The sequence below is a fragment of the Penicillium malachiteum genome (assembly GCF_028827825.1).
Source record: "Penicillium malachiteum strain IBT 17515 chromosome Unknown utg000004l:1.0-4883003.0:1.0-4884900.0, whole genome shotgun sequence".
Lineage (NCBI taxonomy): Eukaryota > Fungi > Ascomycota > Eurotiomycetes > Eurotiales > Aspergillaceae > Penicillium > Penicillium malachiteum.
Genome location: NW_026643097.1, coordinates 1,254,853 through 1,272,904, shown reverse-complemented (window position 1 = coordinate 1,272,904; position 18,052 = coordinate 1,254,853). Strand labels below are relative to the sequence as shown.

The following is an 18,052-nucleotide window of genomic DNA, read 5'->3' as shown; positions in this document are numbered from 1 at the left end:
CAGACCTTTGGATACGCTGCATGACATGCCTACGAGCTTGCGTCCCTTGACCCTGCGTGCTATTGAAGCTGCTCACCTAGTCCTCGAACACTTCACACAGACACAAGGTTATCGAGAAGGAATCGTCGGCATGCCGCTATACCTGCATTCCATGATTGCGTTCGCGGCCGTGTTTTTGGTCAAGATGTCTTACTGCTGGCACGTCATTGGTATAACCATTGACCCTGCTCAGCGTACAAGACCACTCATCCAGGCCCACATCAAACTTCTTCGAGATTGCAGAGCTGGCGCCAATCATATGGTTTTCAGTATGGCTAATGGATTCGAGCGGATGCTGAAGCAAAGTGGGCTAAAGACCCAGAGAATATATCAGACTAACCTGATGGTTTCTGGGGCAGCCCCGGGCTGGAAGACTTCTCCATCAGCGACATCGAATTCTAGTTCATTTACCGGCACCAGCTATCATCCAGAAGCGCATTTATTCATTTCTGACCCACAGGGACATCCAGCTCAAGGATATTTGGTACAACAAACGCTAGTATCATCACCCTACAACAGCTGGAGTTTTCAGGACGAAGAGCTTTGGAGCCTTGCGATGGGATATGACTTGTTGGCTCCCGGGGAGAGGGCCCAACTCCGGACTTTCTATCGTTTCAAAATCACGGTGCACAGGGCTCTATTTGAGTATGGCTTCATGTATATGTATTTGTGTTTTCTGGGCCAAACGTATACAAGTGGAATATGGCTCAGCCTAATTCACCCTCACTCCATTCCTCCAGAGTCCATCAACAATAGGTCTTTCCCGATTACCAGGTCCGATCACATTTCCCTCCTTATCATATCGGGGGGAGCTCACCCAGCCAGCCCCAATGGCATTTCTCTTTCCAGCCACGCGCCTTCCAATCATTGATATCATTTTCCGGGTTGTCATTGAAAACAGGCAAATGATCTAATAAGCAGGTATCATGTGCTAGCAGGACCATGACATTGGGATCCGAGTCAAAACAATCCTGCATTGCAGCCGTTGTCACCACGGCCGTTGCTGGATCCTTATATGTTGAATGAGCATGAGTAGAGAGCTGATAATATGGCGTCGTCTTCGTATCGATTGACGTGCCAATTTCCCTAAGCTGCGGATGATTATCTGAGAAGATTTCACATGGACAAGGCATCGGATAATTTGAACTATGAAGGAGCGCTTCGTTGGGGATAGTATTCGGAAAAGGAATGTCCTCAGTTGGTCGAAAATCACCAGCGAAATGACAAATATCACCACCAAGGAAGACGAATGTGTCGGGTGTTGTCCGAGCAAGTGCACATATATGACCAGACCAGTGACCAGGAGTATCGAGGAGATATAACGAGCCATCCCCGTAGAAATCTGTAGCCGGGAACGGTCCGATATGAAGGTCGTCACACTCAATCTCCACACATTTCCGATCCTTGAAGTCGTCCGCGTTTAGATTTGAATCTGGGTTCTCGGGGTATGCAGGAAACGGGCCTGTTCCTTTGCCATAGCAAAGATTTGTTGATTTAGGGAACAGGAAAGGACTTCCCATATGGTCCCAGTGACTGTGAGACCAAATAATATCATCTAGATCGAAATGGCATGATTAGATTAGAAAAACTCATAGAGTCTCAAGGCTTCATTTACCAATCTCACTAAGTTTCATTCCCTGTTCCTGTAGGATCTCGGTAACGTCCTTGTCGATTCTCACACCTGGAATCGCCGCTTCAATTCGTCTCATCGTGAACGGGGGAGAGTTCCAATAATCTTTTCGCGTCCCCAGATCAAACATTGCTTTCTTTCCCAGTCGCTCATTCTCAATAAAAAATGCCACTGTGGTAACGCTCATCCGCTCATGGCCTGGCATAACTGGTTTCACGAATGAGAATGCATGCAGTGACATGGCAGACTTCGTATCTATCATGCGAACCCGCACCGTATTCTGAGACGGTGGAGGCGGGTTCATTGATGCTAGTCTGGACCCGGTACTCATATTGATTCCAGGGTTACTTCTTGTCTTAAACAAGTGATACGCCAGGTATGTGTTAATTGTTGAAGTTGGCAAATGCAGGAATGAACAGCTTAAAAAATAATAGATGCGGGGATCATTCGGCTAAACGCTGATCCTTTACTATAGAGATGATTGTCTCCACATCTTCTCCAATGTACATTGTTGACTCGGTCATAACCGGTATATCGCCGACTTACAATTCCATTAATTGACGCTCATCATCTCCGTCGGCATAATACCGATCACATCAAACCTTGAAATTTAGAGATGTGGACCTCGTCCCCGCAACCATTCCCCATGGGGATGTACAGCTTGCTGCTTGACTGGGGTTGATATATTTGTCACAAAATCCGAGTCAACCTTTTAGAAGAAGTCTTTTGGTCAACATGAAGCTTCATCATCATGATTGTCGGTGAAATGTCCAAAGAGATGGAAATAACCCAACAGCATCACATCGAGCTTGTCTCAAGCGAAGGAGACATGTCAGCTAAGGCTGATACTTCCCCTATCGAGCTTGAAAAAGGGAAGTTCGTCAACTCGGGTGAAATACTGAAATACAGTGAAGAAGATGATGAAGCTCTACAAGCGATCGCCAACTACAATGGACCACCGCTTATCTTGGATGGGAAGACGAATCGCAGATTACTGAGAACAATAGATTGGCATCTCATGCCCATATTGTGAGCTTTTATTCCACCCGCTTATCTCATTATGGCTCTGATGTTTTCTAGATGCTGCGTCTTCTGTCTTAACTATTTGGACAATACTACACTCTCCTATGCTAGTATCATGGGTATCAAGGAAGACCTGGATTTGGTCGGAGATCAATATTCATGGCTTGGGTCGATATTCTATGTTGGATGGCTTGTTTGGGAGGTAAAATCTCTTGTACTAGTTCTGCTCTGAAAGACAACAAAACTGACTATTGTGTTCCTGTATTGATCTAGTACCCAACCAGCCGCCTCCTTCAACGACTCCCCCTGGCCAAATACTCTGCTTTCTGCGTCTTCACGTGGGGCGCGATCCTAGCAATATTTGCGTCAATAATTTCGCAGGCGCTGCTACTATTCGGTTCTTGCTAGGCATGTTTGAAGCTGCCAGTATGCCGGCCTTTGCACTTCTCTCATCACAATGGTATACAGTCCGAGAACACAACTCCAGAACTGGCATTTGGATCAGTTCAAATGGATGGGGTCAGATAGTTGGTGGATTGGTAGCATATGGTATCTCGCGTCGATTGTCTGAAGTTGAGGGCGCGATCGCAGGATGGAAGTTGATATTTATCGTGACGGGCTGTTTCACCGTGAGTGATAAGATTCTCTACATCGAAAGATTGATAATAATTTCGATGCTGATGTCTAGACTCTTATCGGTATTCTGTTCTTCTGGGTTATCCCTGACTCACAACTAAACTGCCGTTGGCTAAGCTACCACGATCGATTTCTGGCCATTCAACGAGTCCGCGTGAACGAACAAGGAATCGGAAATCGATATTTCAAATGGTATCAGTTTCGAGAAGCTTTCTCCAACCTGGGCTCTATTTCTCTATGGAATTTTATCAGATATTCCCAATGGTGGTCTCACGAATTTCTTCAGTCAACTGATCGAAAGCTTCGGATATACCTCTCAACAAAGTCTTCTCTATGGAATCCCAGGAGGAGTTGTAGTCCTCATTGCATGTTTTTCGAATGGCTGGGCTGGTGATCGGTATCAGAATCGAACCCTGATCGCTTGTATACCTATGGCCGTTGCACTCGTTGGCATCATTCTCATTGTCGCTCTACCTGTTTCACAGAAAGGTAGTAGTGGATATAATATCGGTCGCTTAATCGGTTACTATCTGACACAGGCGATCCCGGCTACCGGTGCGAGTGTTCTATCACCGTCGCCGCAATCTATCTCATTGGATATTGCGTGGGAAATATTATTGGGCCTCAAACCTTTCGCTCCAGTGATGCACCGCGATATGTCCCTGCGGAGATTACTATTCTTGTTTGTTTTGCGGTTTGTATTTGTGACTTGGTATTCATCAATTGGTGGTGTCAACGGGAGAATAGACGGAAAGCTGCGGTGCGCGCTAGCTCTGGATATACTCGTACGGCGAATCAAGGGTGAGCTCAAACTTCTTTTTTTCTTTTTTTCTTAATGATTTGTGCTAATTGTTGAATTCAGGCTACGTGATCTAACAGACCGCGAGAACCCTGAATTTATCTACTCCTTGTAGATGGTGTACCTATAGTCAGGACTCGAGAAGTTAAACCTGCCCCAGTGTATTTTCTGCACCATGACGGCTACAGCGCATCAGTTATACCATCGAAAGTAGAATGAACAGTTAAAAATGTTCGAATCGTGTTTCCTAAACCCATCTATGTGTAGATCTTGAAGTAGAATATGTACAAGTCTGTAAAGCGCCCAAGACAAAGCAAGGGCATAACTTATAAACCAGAATGACACTGCACAAATCTCAAACCTTGAAGAATTTTGAACGGGGTGGATGCGGAAAAAGCTTCCAGAATGTGCAGAATCAAGGCCCCGAGTCGATCTCGGATTGCTTGATCAAGGCGCGCGTGCATGCAAGACATGCGCGGGCGGGAAGTCTATAGTCGATATAATGAGCGGCAGGATGCACATTCCCGATGATTGTGTGAGTTGATAGGTGGAGGAATGGCGAGATTAGGATCGATAGTGAGAATTAGAATGATGTCGAATTGGTCTATGGCGCGGGTCGAGAAAAAGATGATCATGTTTCAGAATGAGTGGCGTGCTGGTTGGTTGGAATTATGGTTGCGCAACGGGCCACCCGTCGACATATTTCAATGGACTGTAACCAAGGAAGGCATCCTGGATCATGAAATGTTAGATAATATACCTGGAGAGATTAGGCGATGGAAAGGGGAATGGGAATGTAGGAGGATCAACCAAGTGGAAGTGGGTATCCCCAATCCACAAGCCTGCCGGGTCCGAGACTCACCGAGAATGCAACTCCAATTGTCTTGTTTTCTATTTCAAAATGTTAGCATGTGGTCTGTGATTGCGTATCAGGATTTCAATGTAAACTCACGGTAGTGATAGTAAAGAATATCTGTATCACCGTCACGAAGAACGCCTTGGCCGCCAGGAGCATAGGTCTCCCCATTGGAGCCATATATAACAGTACCACCTCCATTGACAAGATCTTTCCCAGATTTGTCGATGAAAGGACCACGGGGGTTCTGAGATCGCCCAACACGAATGCTATATCTGTAGAATCTGTAAGCATATTGCTCATAGGCAGTAGAGGGAGTGATGCGTACTCTTTTCCAGGGTCGGGTAACTTGTTAATATTAAGATTGCAGCAGTTTCCATGGCTGAACCACAAGTAGTAGTATCCATCATGGTAAGAGATAAATGCACCTTCAATTGCATGTGGTCCAGTTGGGTCACCACACAGCGAATTGGCCATTCGGTTAGGTGTGCTGATGACATTGGGCTCATAGGCGAGGTGACGAGCATCTGGCTCAGTAGTGCTGAGAGGCGATAGCAAGTCCGTTGCGAGAGGAACCTGGTAGATTCCAGTCCAGTAGCTACCAAATGTAAGATAGGCATCTCCATTGGGAAGAATCAAGGCGCTGGGATCAATGGCGTTCGAGATCGTGTACGGCGCAACATCTGACCCGTTGCCCGTTCCTGTTTGCACAACAGCGCCATGATCGTACCAATTCCCGGGACCGGGGGAATTAGATGTTGCCACACCGACAGCACTGTCGCGGCAGCCAGCTTTGCTTACGCTGTAGTAGCAGTAGTAGACACCATCGAACTCAATGACGGTTGGCGCCCACGGAGCGGCGCGGTCACCCTTAGGAATAACGCTGTTGGCATCCAGCACGGCACCGACATGCTTCCACGGGCCGGCCATGGAGGGTGCGGTTTGAATCAAGATATGTTCACCAACATTATACAGATAAAACTCATCGCCGACCTTTAAGATAGTAGGATCATGAGTGTGCTGACCAGTCTGTCGCGGCGGTGGGAACTGAGTGACTGCATTATCCTGCTGTAGACCAGAATCCTGATCGAAATCCCTGACTTGGTTTTGGTTCAAGCTCAAGCTTAAGCCAGCCGAGAAGAGACATGCCAAACCTAAGAGAACCAGCATCTTTATCCAACGTCGAGGAATTGAAAGATGCCAAAAATACCGTAAAGACCACCTTTGTCGAAAATCGTTGACATTGTGGCCAGAGGGCGGCTTAGCCGACCGTGATAAGTGGTCGCTCCTGACGATCATCCTGTCCCCCATGGATCCAGGCACTCATCGTTTTCAGTCAGGACGCACGGCGTGCCACCTCGACAGGGTGGGTTTCGTGATGCGGGGACGCCTATCCGAGGGGTGCGCCGTGAGGGATGCAACCCGGCCCACTTTGATATCAGGTCCCACTGGTGGGTATGCCCTGCAAGGACTGGAATGCGGAGAAGCCCAGTGGATATTCGAATTGAAGTAAATTAAAGAGATTTTTTAAAAAATCTTTGATGTATGAATACTGATGGATGAATGGGTTGAGATCTCTGATGATAGATTTTTCTGCGGGGCAGCGATCACTCATTGTTCTTCATGTTGACGTGATACATGTTGCCGAGGATCCTTTGCACTATAGTCCGCACTTCTCTTAAAATCTAGGGTTTGTCTCTTGGTTCCACTTCGACGCTTGACACCAAGCAAGGGGGAATGAGAAAGATGTCGAACTTGGAAGAGTTTGACGATCGAATGCGGTTCCTGTCGATCTTCCACCTCCTGAGGTTATCACAAAGCAACAAGATTGGCTCACATGACTCCACTCAAGGAATGTCAGGAATCTGCCCTTGTCCATTCCCGTAGCATGGGTCCATGGTTCTTATGTCGAAGTTTCAATTCTTTTCATGATAGACGCCGAATTTTGCTTTTCCTCGTGGAGAAGGGGGAAGGATTTCTTAGGAGTCCTGAGACACCGTCGCAATTGTCGTTGCGATAGTAAATAATGGTAGTCAATATAGGGTTGCAGGGTTGTAACTAGATGAATCCAGGTAAGACACAAAGTGATTGTCATTGGGATCTGTACGGAAGAAGAAAAATTAAGTATGAAGTTGCTACGCCAAGAGCAAGATGATGGAAAAAATTGTCCTTTACTGTAAGCTGAGTAGCATCGCTAGTCGGAGCAACTGAGAAGAATCCCATCCAAGAAATTCCATCGAAGAGAGAGAGAGAAGAAAGTAAAAAGGAGAAGAAAATTGCTAAGACCGAGAACCACCGACGCCAGGGCATAAAAAAAGAAGAGACTCAATGAAGACGCCTGGGACAAAGAGATGACTGTTGCCTAACGAGCAACAATCTTATCAACTTCATCCTTAGCCTCTGTCCAAGTCTCAAGATTTTTACGGGCCCAATCTACATGGCAACGTGCATATGCAAGCTAAACGCATCCCCAAAACATCGTGGTTAGCTGTCTGCATCAAGTGGGGAAAATCAGGGGATCCGCACGGAGCGGTGCATACCATGTAGCGGCGTAGATCAGCTTCCTTGTCATTCTGGAAGCGTCGCAGATCTTGCATCACTCCCGCAGTAGCGTCTTTCACATCCTTTTCCGATACCTCCAATGCTTGCTCCAACTATTTTTGTGATTAGTATACGACGTGGGTATATTTGTTGGTGGTCCACATACCTGAATGAGACTCTCCTTAGTCTTGCCAATTTGATCGCGTCGCGTTCGTTCAGGATCCACGTCGGCAAACCCGTGAATGGCATGGCTGATACGACCAAAGAGTTTACCTGCAACAAATGTTCCACTGGAGGTCTTCCGGTGAGCCGAGGAAGCTGACGAAAGCTCTGGCTTCCGAGGGCTAATCTGGGAAGGCGATGGGGAGGCGATGGGTTCCCCATGTGTGGGAGGGAACTCAGCATCCGGCGAAGCATGAGCGATGCTGTCACCTTCGCTGCTCACAGCAGACGAGGTGGATAGCGAACGGTGGGGTTTGGTGCGGGCTTGAGAATCTGTACGGTTAAGATACTGTTCAATTCGTTTTGCCTCCAACTCGCTGCGCTCAAGAGAGTCCAGCAACGTCTTCTTCTTTTGCAACTCATCCCGAGTCATATCCTCCTGAACTCGCTTCAATACCCGATACCGTAGCACACTGCGTACAACGCTCGCGAATTGAGCACTCTCCCGCATGGGTTCCGCAAATTGCGCGCTTAATGCCGAGGAAAGCTCTTCGGTTTCAATGTAAGACGTATCAGCGGCTTGACCAATACGCTCAATTGCAGCGGCCACCGTAGGCGACTGCTCCGAGAGGGAGAATCCATTGTAGCGGGCGCCGAGCTCCATTAGATCTGCAGATAGGGATGATAGGTGTGATAATGTTCGGCGGTTGACTTTTTCTATGTTACCTTGCAATAACAGTTCCAGTTCGCGGGTCGAAGCTTCGAAGTTGTCGAAGTACGGATCCAGCTCTTGTTCAGTCAATTTTCGAGATTCTGGCGGAAATCGCCCGGCGATATCTGGGCCTGGAACCTGCTGAGGAGCCTCGGCATTGTTGCCTCCTGGAGACGTAGGAGATCCAGATCCAACTGCGCCGCCTGCGGTCTTGAGTTTTGCTGATGAGGGTGGGACTGGAAGCCAGCTGTGTGCCTGGGTAGGGTTTGCGGGGTCCAGAGGGGGCGCTTTGAGGTTATTTTTGGGTACGGATGACGCGGGATGGGAATGCAAGACCTCGCTCTAGATCACAGATCAGCATGTCAAGTCTCTCTAGTTTAGCAACAAACACTTACCCAGCTAACGTTTGGATCGAGGAATCGCCACCAGAGTCCGTCTTCTCGAATCTCTTTCATGCGGCGGCATCGATTCAAGAACACAGCGAGCATGCGCTTTCGAAGCTCAATGATTGCAGTATCTTCCTTGGCTCTGGTAGGTTTCGCAGCATAGTCGGCCATACTATGTTTCTCGGGGATTGGAGGAACAATGAGTGTAGGATGGAGATTCACCAGGGTCTGGCGTAGCGACGCAAATTCCGAGTATCGGCGGCGCACTTCCAAGTCCTAATATAGTCCTGTCAGCCTGTCCAATCCTATTTCCAATATTCTCGAATGTCATACCGCAGTGCGAATTGTGTAGACAATAAAGCTGCCCCCACCTTCATGGTTCTTGCCCGCGTCTGTGATCAGGATTGGCATTTCCGGATTCTCATAGAGTATCTGCTCAATGCGGCTATCGTAAACACTCTTCCGCGGGTATTGTTGACTTGCGGCTCCATAGTCGGCTTCTTCTTCGGGATCACTAAGGTCTTCCGGGTGTGATAAGAAATCCGGAGGGTCCAGGTTGGAGTCCCGACTGGACGGTGGAGTAGTATCATCTTCGTAAGTTGCTATCTAAATGTCAGACACAGTGCGAACTCTGGCAGAAGGCGGAATCTTACGGGGGGGATAGGACGGTGGAGCGCAACGAGTCTGCTAGATGGGCTTCATGCTGGTCAAAAGCCCCATAGGGATTATTGTCCTCGTCGTTCCACATTCTGAATGGAAGCAGTAGAGATCGTGGGAACCTCTGACGATTGGAGGTTGGGAAGCTGTTTGCCTGGGGATCTGCGGGGGCCTCAACGTCACCGGGCTGAAGGCGGTGAGGCATGAAGGCGGTGAGGCGATCTATAAATGGCTTTGCTAACCCTGCAATCCACATCAACCCTTTCATGATGATGACTGGAGTCATGATTGCTTTAAAGATGAGGGGAACTTAACAGCTGACGTGAACTCTGCACATGTACTGCTTGAAGATGGTACTTAACCACTATTGTTGTGAAAATCGGTTGAACTTGAAAGGTTGAGGAATTTGGAATTACCTTCACTGGACCAGGAGCTCATGCATATGTGTGCCCTGGAGGGCATCAATCATCTGGGGTGGAAATACTTGCTACTTCTAACAGTTTCACTGATACAAATGCAGTTTTGATTTTTTTCTTCTTTTTCTTTTCCTTTTTCCTTTAACCAAATTAACTTCTCCAGGTCAGGGGCTAATACAACCTTAGAATGCTCTTTCGAGTCTTGCAATTCCTATCATCTGCTGCATAGGAGAGGCCATCATAATGAACAACAGATCATCACCCTCATTGCGGTGGAACCCGCTCAAGAGAACTCAACTTAACCACAAAGCAGGCGCCGCTCTCCGCATCTCACTACCACTTTGCCTGAGGACTATCATTGCCGTCCCAGCCGTGGTTGTCGGCCTTTTTATGGCCGTCCCAGGTGTCGTTTTCAGTATTTGCGTCATGATGTTCTTTCCGGCCATTCTTGTCGACCTTTTTATGGGCGTTCCAGCTATCGCTCTCAGTGTTTGCGTTGTGATGGTCTTTCCAGACATTGTTGTCGACCTTTTTATGGCCGTCCCAGGTGTCGCTTTCAGTATTTGCATTATGATGTTCTTTCCGGCCATTCTTGTCGACCTTTTTATGGGCGTTCCAGCTATCGCTCTCAGTGTTTGCGTTGTGATGGTCTTTCCAGACATTGTTGTCGACCTTTTTATGGCCGTCCCAGGTGTCGCTTTCAGTATTTGCGTTATGATGTTCTTTCCGGCCATTCTTGTCAACCTTTTTATGGGCGTTCCAGCTATCCTCATCCTGCCCGTTGTCCCAGGTGTCATTATCCGCATGTGCGTTATGATGGCCGTCCCAGGTGTCGTTATCCGCGCGTGAATTATGATGGCCGTCCCAAGTGTCGTTATCCGCGCGTGAATTATGATGGCCGTCCCAGGTGTCGTTATCCGCGCGTGAATTATCATGGCCGTCCCAGGTGTCATTATCAGCCTGTGCGCCACTCTGACCCCAGTCACTGATGTTATCTGTCACTTTGTTCTGTTGGGGACGGCGACCAATGCCACGTCTGCGGTGTTCACGAGGTGGGTTTCTTTTTTTGGTGGTATGTCTCCGCGGGATATCTTGTTGTTCGGAACCACGACGGCTTACCCATGAGTGAGACCGTGGAAAGTAGTCTCTATGATAACTTTGACTTTGCGGGGGGCTGCGAGACGCTGAGCGACCTTGGGACCCTCGACGTTTGCTTCTACCATCATAGGATCGACTATCAGCATGTTCGTTATCGCTGGTGCTCCAACCTCGGTGTCGTTTTCTGTTCTCATAATAACGGTTGTCTCGGCGATTATCATCATGGTGGTTATTGCTTCCGCTTCTGTTCGAGTTTCCATTGTGATCCTCATTGTGGTTTCTGTGTGCATTACTGCTCTTTCGAGAGTGCCCAAACTCCTTTGTTGGACTTTTCTTGCCATTTCCATGGTTTTTGCTTCCTGAATTTTCCGTGTGGCTTTGCTGCGAGTTCCGGGAGTTCTTTTTAGGGCTGTTCCGGCTATTTCCAGAGCTCTTGTCTTTCTCATGACGGCTGCCGCTTTTCTGATTGTTGTCCTTGCTTTTATTCTGGCTTTCATCCCGCTGATCATTCTGCTCATCCTCTTGAGTGTTGCTCTCATTTTGATTCGCCGTCTGTTTCTTCTTCTTCTTCTTAGGCAGGACCTTTAGGAGCTCGGTTGGCTGCTGGATTGCCTCGCTCTTCTGCTCAGCCTGTTGTTCCACACTCTGTTGCTTCGACTCATGCATCGGAAGGCTGCCCTGGTTGACCTGTTTGTTCAGCGAAATGGTTTCTGTTCTTGGGCGGAGTCGGTTCTGGTCCACAGAATTGATGAGGCTTCCTTGCAGGACAGGGCCCATGCGCGAGCGTTGGCCGGGTATCATTCCTTTGAGAATATAATAGGATGGGGTGCGAACCCGGTCACTGTCTTTTGGCTTTTTGCTGGCACGTATCCAGCCTTTCTGGGTGTACGCAGGCGGCTCGGTCGCAATTCCTTCTTCCACGTCAAATGTCGCATCACCACTATTCCGGCGCAAATTTTGAAGTGTCTCACTTGCTTTTGCCCGTGCCTGGCTGATCATTACCCCGTATCCGATATGGCGTGCATACCAGCAGTGGGCCATCCACCCGACCATGCCCACGACCAGCAGAAAACTGATCACAAGGGCAATAACAGTGTTTCCCTGCATATTGAAATGATTGTGTATGACTTTTGGCTTTGGGTATGTTGTGGTTGTTGATGGGGTGTGGAGCGCGTTCACACAGTGACGGAACGTCCGAGAATATCGGTTGTGATCAAACAGCCAAAACAACCTGGGAAGGCAAATTATTTTGTGATCTGCGTTGGCACCTAATGCGAAAGCTGCATCAGCAAACAATGATAGCCAGAATGGTGACAGGAAATTGTGTGTTGCTCAGAGATGTTGGAAAGACGAAGTGTAAGTGTTTGGGCAGAGGATATCAACATGAAAACATGCTACAATAACAAGGCAGGTACCAACACTGAACCCCGCGGTTGTTCAGAAAAACTCATTCGAATTTAAGCAAACTCATTGGAATTTAAACAGGTCTATGTTTGTTATTGTCTCTTTATCTTTGTTTGCTGATGAACTATTTAAACATCCAAATCCAAGCCATTTTTGATCATAAGAAGCCATTCATCGTGTACCGAGGCACCCGGGCCAGCTTCAAGAAGAGTCTGAAGCACCACCCTCAATGATGAAGGATCAAATGAAAGGAACTGAGAAGCGCCAAATTGCTTCGATGCAAGTACGCAAGAAAGACTAATAACCCGAATCCCAAGAGTAAAGCACTCTGGCTTCGAAATCCAGCCAAGAAGTCCATCCAGGCCAGAAGGCTGACCGACAAGTGTGGAAATATATTCCAATCCTTCCAAAACCCATTTTGAGAATTGACCGACCAACTTCTCGGGCAATGCATCCTTGCTGAGGTTCGAAAGTACCTTAGACCATATATCAATTTCCCGGACATCATCAATGAACAGATTCTGCTTTTCCTCCACAAATAGCACAGTGCTCTCCTGGGAATATTCTGCGATCAAAGCCGGCACAGAACTCATATTGAGTGGTGTATCAGAGCCACTGATGCGTGGTTCTTGACCGGTAAGATAGCGGATCACCCTTCGAGCAAGACGAGGTGATGAAGAGTAATGGTTTGTGATGAGAGTGGCAAGAAGCGAACTGGAGTTCAAGGGTCCAAGAGCCACTGCTGTATTGGGAGAAACAGACGAGTAAGAAAGAACCCAGGATGCAGTTGATGCAGCAACATCTCGGATTTCATCATCGTCGTCATTCAGCATGTCGTACAAAATCAAATAGATATCAAGCAAAGCATCATCAACACGGGGTGAACTGTTGGCTGGACGAAGGCCACGAGAGAAGCTCTGGACTGATAATGCAGCAGCGTACCTGGTTGTGAATTCCTAAATCAAGACGAAAAAACATTAGTTGGGCAATAGGAATAATACAAGAGTCAACCATAGCGTACCGTTTCTTCGCTTAGTGCGGACCTCAGCTTCACGGCCCAGCTGTAGATGGTAGACTTGAACGAAGCGACGTCGAGAGCCCCATTTTTAATGAACTGAACGCCGTGAAGGCATCCTTGGAGACGGAGCTCTGCATCAGTAGCCTGTCTGTTCCAATTTTCAATCTCAAGATCAGGCCGGAATCCCTGTATCAAATCATCACAAGGGAGGATCAAGTCTGCGACTGCCTCGGGATGAGACGATAGCAACTGCTCAAGACTAGATGCCAGGTTGGCCACGGCGATTGTTCGTACATCAGTGGTATATTGGCCCACGATGATAGAAGAGTACAAATGCACCAAATGCTGGCGGTATTTCTCCTTCTCGCCTAGCTTTTCATCAAGTCGTTCAATGATCCAGTTGCCGGCGTCGGCATCAAAGGCCGAGATGCTTAAGAAAAAGTTCAGAGACTCGTCCTTTTGCTGGGCGGCAAAGATTCTCATAGCGGTGCACCATGACAGAGCTCTCCTGAGTAGTGACGACGCTCTAGTGCGACTCGCAAGGTTCCAGCCAGAGCTTGAAGCATCGAAGATGTAGCTCATCACTCCCTGAAGATCATTTTTCTCGCACAAAGTAGAGATGGAAGCGGAAACTTGAGCCTCAATGCCTGCTTCAAAGCTTCGTTCCAATGTGTCGTTCATAATCTCAACTAGCGCTGTTGCAACGAAGGGAGACTTAGCCAGAGGCAAGGCCATGTTGATGACCCTGTGGACGGTGAAAAGAATCTCATCGATGTGCGATGCCCAGAAAACATCAGTGGAGTCTGCAAAGCGGCGAAGAGAGTATTGGATACAGAGAATATTCGCATGAAGATAGTTTTGGGAGATTTCCCCATTAAGAATATCCACAAGGGCCCGTGCGTCCTTCAGAATGTCCCTGCGAGTCAGTAATGACGCATAAACCTTGGCAGCATGCTCTCGGATGCCCCAGACTGGACTGTTGAAGTGCTGCACAACCAGGCTGCGCAGAGTAGTGTCATCTTGATCATTTGATGTAGGAATCTTCTCGCCAATCAGCTCAAGAGCAGGGAATATACGCTCCGTAACAATATCAGTACCCTCCACTGTAGTGCCTTCGGTAGGTGCCAGGAGGGTTGAAAGCAGCTCGAGCAGACCAGGGTATTTGGGGAAAGAAATTTTGGATCCTGGTTCAGCGCCAGATACACCACCAAATCCAGCTGTCGAACCTACAGTGGCACGACACATGCGGAATAGCAGAGCTCTGAAAAGCATCAACCCGGAGTTTCGGAGGTTCCAACTAGATTGATCGTTAGAGTTGATATGACAAAGGCTTGAATAATTCTACTCACATTGGTGATCCCAATCTCTCTGCAGAAAGAGTAAGAGCTGACATGACGAATGACTCGGTATGAGGGCCAAGTTTGTTGTTGATGAAGATATCCTTCAAGCAGTTCATTGCATGAACTTGGGGGAGCTTGAGATACTGCTGGTCCTTATCGTAATCCATCGGCAGGTGTGAGATCTCGACAAGCTCATTGATGACTTGCTTGAAGAAAGGTGTACCCGCAGTGGAGCATAGGACTCCAGTCACTAACGCAGGAAGACCGGCAGATCGTCGAGTGAGCTTGGCAGATGCCTCGAAGATAGTGGTCTTAGCTTCCTGGTACCAATCAACGGGCAGCTGCTGAATCGATGGGTCTTGTGAGGTACTGCATCGCTGACAGCAAGTGGCAAAGGTCGTAGAAACGGTCGAAAAGGCACCTCTATGACGCAGCTCTGCCAATTGAGTAAAGCTCAGTCGACCAACATTTTCAAAGTCGGCACGATGGAGACCTTCCCCAGTTGAAGGCCCATAGCTGACGTTTGTTAATGTAGCATGTAACAAGAGACTAGGTATCATAGTTAATAAAATATTGATTTGATATGGTGGAAGGCCCACATACCTGGATTCCCGCAAAGATCTCCAAGAATAGGACAGGATATCCTTAGGTCCAACCATGAGATCATCGCTAGGCTCATCTGTATGACCTTCTGGCGAGTCAACACATAGTACGGGCTTTACTGCTAGCCATACCATCTCGCAGATATTTGTTATTCTGTTATGAATTGCCCTCCAGTTCGAGCTATCAGGTTGAGTCTCAATGTAAGAATGGAAGTCAGGCGTGAGAACAATGTATCTTTCGAAGTATTTAGCACGTTGCGCATGACACAGTACTGTGTAAGTACGAGATATCTTACCTCAATCCAGACATGTATCCGTGTAGAGGGGTCTGCTGCATGGTAGAGCCAAGCAAGCCGGTAGAAGATGAGATTCGCTGTTCCAGTCGAGCAAGGATTGTGTCAACGACTGAGTACTTGGTGGCCCACCAATTAGAGGGAACCTTAGACAACTCATTCGATTGAGCCGCAGTGAACAATATATGGTAAAGACGAGCGACCGCATCCGCATGATCCGCACGACTTGTGTTACTTGCAATAGTCTCAGCTCTGTCTAACGCGTCCAGAATGCTCATTCCAGGAGGAGGTGAAGTTTCTTGGTCCGGGCTAAAAAGACCGCCCATGAGAACTTGTGAAGGGAAAAGATTGATGGTCAAGAGCGAAGTCTGTCGAACTTCCTCGAAAGGATCCAACAAGAGGTCAATCAGCAGTCTGAGAAGCTGAGGACTAAAAACCTCAAGCTTGAGCTTCCAGCTTGTTTGAGATTCAGCTTTCATTAGTTTAATATTAGTTCGAGGGTCAAGACCCGACTCCACCAGAAGCTTCAATGCCTTCAAAGCAGAAATATGACGCGCATATGATGCCGTGACACAAAGATCATGTTCGATAAACTGGAGATAGGCTTGGAGGAAGGATCTGGTCTCGACATCACTGCCAAGTAAAGCGGAGGGCCGACCATTGCTGGTAGTCTTCGAGCCCCTTGAAGCTTCTTCCAGGGTTACGATGCCACTCTTCAAGCGGGTGATGAATTTTCTTGTGAGGGTCATGATCTCTCCTCTGCCATAGGCGTCGCAGTCCGCATGCATGGATGGAAGACCTCGAAGAATAGCACCAGTTGCAATATTAGTCAACGGCTTCATGGTGGAATACGACGAAACCAAAAGAGCCAAAGCTGCTATGCGAATGGTTTGGTCTTGGTGGAGCAGGAAGTTCCCAATCACGTCACTTTTAAGAACCAAACTGTTGGGGTTAGGTTCGATGGAGATATCATCTGAGGGGATCAAAAATTAGCTCTCAATTTGTGGCATACATCGATCGAGACTTTTTTATACTCACAGTCATCATGGACTAAATTAACCTTCTTTCCAACCTGCAGAGAGACAAAAAGAAGCATGTATTCCGAATGCGATGCTTCAGCCATGTCACCAGCCATTAGATTTTTCAGCGGGAGGGATTGAATAAAAGCAGAAAATCCCAGTGGGTCAAATGTAAACAGAGGCTGGATAATTTGGGTGGAAAGAACTTCCAATGCATCTAGATGCTGTAGAAGAATATTCCTTGTTGGATACACCCAAATCCATGACATTTGGCGGCCGGGATTTTCAATCTTGGATTTTTCAAGGAAAAAAGACATGATGCTGCCGGATGTTCCTGACATTCCACGATCGTTGGTTTGGGTCAAAAGACCAAGTACAAAGACACGGCCTGCCACTTCTTCAGACGGTTCGGTTGACATGACCGCAGGGTCAGAGGCTCCTGGATAGATCGTCTCGTAATCTTTCTTAAAAACTGGAACCCATTTATCTTGAAATTCGATGGCCCAGGCGCGAACTAATTGCAGGAATTCAACGGGCCAAATAGCACCCTTTCGGATGCACATCTCAAGGACCACAAGGGCGGCCTTAAGTCGAGAACGCTGCTCGCCAAGAATGATGCAAGGCAAAATAGCCTTCAAAATGGTGACCTGAATAATCTGCTTAGTCTCACCCACATGGCTCTTGACCAGAATGGTCATGAGAGAACTCAAGAGCTGCTTCATAGGCTTTGGCTTAACATCTTCATATCTTGTGATAAAGATCTCAAAGATGGATAGCCAAACTTCCGGAGACAAAGCAATTTGCCTAGTCAGTTGAACTGGAGACTCCACTGCTGCATCAAGAAATGCTGAGGTAGCATTGCATGCTGCAGAAATCTGCGCATGAGGGAGCGATGGTGTCGAAAGTGTGTCGAATAATGACTGCCATACACGGGTAACGGATCTTGGACAAGTTAGTATATTTCATATCTTATTATTCGAATTCAAAAGGCAGTTCTCTAACCCCTGCTCATCGCATGTCCGCGTGAATTTGACCAATTGGCCCTTCGCAATGTCTCGTAAGGTCTTTTCAGATAGAATTTGTATATTCTGCGCAATGGCCTCCATGCTGCTCGGCATAGAGCTTGGAGACCCACGGAATGAATCACCTTCCATGACCAAATGTTTTACTCAATTTAGCATCCCTTTCCGGGTCAGTATAAAACATCTAGAAGGAAGCATGAATTCTAAAAGATTGTGAAAGATCCCCCGCGACAGAGCCTCAGGCATCAATAGTTTTTTATCGTGTGTTACCACATCGGGACTAGCTCCGGTGGGATGATTTATCCGGTGCCGACAGCCGCAGATCACGGGACCGAAGTTTTTGCTGGCGCGAGTCCAGTGGAGCTGCGTGATTCAAGGGAATATTGCCTCCTTGTCTTT

General features: G+C 47.7%; 7 protein-coding genes across 7 annotated transcripts; 2 read left to right on the top strand and 5 right to left on the bottom strand.

Moving 5' to 3' along the window:
• Positions 1-25: 25 nt before the first annotated feature.
• Positions 26-539, top strand: N7483_008633 (uncharacterized protein; the record flags this gene model as incomplete). Its single annotated transcript, XM_057092060.1, has 2 exons — positions 26-344; positions 442-539. 2 exons carry the CDS (start codon positions 26-28, stop codon positions 537-539), a joined length of 417 nt encoding a protein of 138 aa, XP_056943234.1.
• Positions 540-836: 297 nt separating this feature from the next.
• Positions 837-1,973, bottom strand: N7483_008632 (MBL fold metallo-hydrolase; the record flags this gene model as incomplete). The annotated part of the gene is made up of 2 exons (XM_057092059.1): positions 837-1,594; positions 1,655-1,973. The coding sequence occupies 2 exons, from the start codon at positions 1,971-1,973 to the stop codon at positions 837-839; spliced, it is 1,077 nt and encodes a 358-aa protein (XP_056943233.1).
• Positions 1,974-2,420: 447 nt separating this feature from the next.
• Positions 2,421-4,242, top strand: N7483_008631 (uncharacterized protein; the record flags this gene model as incomplete). The annotated part of the gene is made up of 7 exons (XM_057092058.1): positions 2,421-2,698; positions 2,750-2,894; positions 2,977-3,321; positions 3,381-3,520; positions 3,615-3,817; positions 3,868-4,129; positions 4,191-4,242. The coding sequence occupies 7 exons, from the start codon at positions 2,421-2,423 to the stop codon at positions 4,240-4,242; spliced, it is 1,425 nt and encodes a 474-aa protein (XP_056943232.1).
• A 554-nt stretch (positions 4,243-4,796) lies between these two features.
• N7483_008630 (putative endo-arabinanase) lies at positions 4,797-6,282 on the bottom strand (the record flags this gene model as incomplete). Its single annotated transcript, XM_057092057.1, has 4 exons — positions 4,797-4,859; positions 4,990-5,018; positions 5,080-5,258; positions 5,312-6,282. 4 exons carry the CDS (start codon positions 6,280-6,282, stop codon positions 4,797-4,799), a joined length of 1,242 nt encoding a protein of 413 aa, XP_056943231.1.
• Positions 6,283-7,345: 1,063 nt separating this feature from the next.
• On the bottom strand, positions 7,346-9,727 carry N7483_008629 (PX and BAR domain-containing protein; the record flags this gene model as incomplete). Its single annotated transcript, XM_057092056.1, has 6 exons — positions 7,346-7,441; positions 7,524-7,637; positions 7,691-8,740; positions 8,794-9,060; positions 9,118-9,390; positions 9,452-9,727. 6 exons carry the CDS (start codon positions 9,725-9,727, stop codon positions 7,346-7,348), a joined length of 2,076 nt encoding a protein of 691 aa, XP_056943230.1.
• A 463-nt stretch (positions 9,728-10,190) lies between these two features.
• On the bottom strand, positions 10,191-12,062 carry N7483_008628 (uncharacterized protein; the record flags this gene model as incomplete). Its single annotated transcript, XM_057092055.1, has 3 exons — positions 10,191-10,893; positions 10,977-11,199; positions 11,249-12,062. The coding sequence occupies 3 exons, from the start codon at positions 12,060-12,062 to the stop codon at positions 10,191-10,193; spliced, it is 1,740 nt and encodes a 579-aa protein (XP_056943229.1).
• A 425-nt stretch (positions 12,063-12,487) lies between these two features.
• On the bottom strand, positions 12,488-17,737 carry N7483_008627 (uncharacterized protein; the record flags this gene model as incomplete). Its single annotated transcript, XM_057092054.1, has 7 exons — positions 12,488-13,315; positions 13,381-14,674; positions 14,727-15,266; positions 15,321-15,554; positions 15,616-16,585; positions 16,651-17,573; positions 17,634-17,737. 7 exons carry the CDS (start codon positions 17,735-17,737, stop codon positions 12,488-12,490), a joined length of 4,893 nt encoding a protein of 1,630 aa, XP_056943228.1.
• Positions 17,738-18,052: the final 315 nt, after the last annotated feature.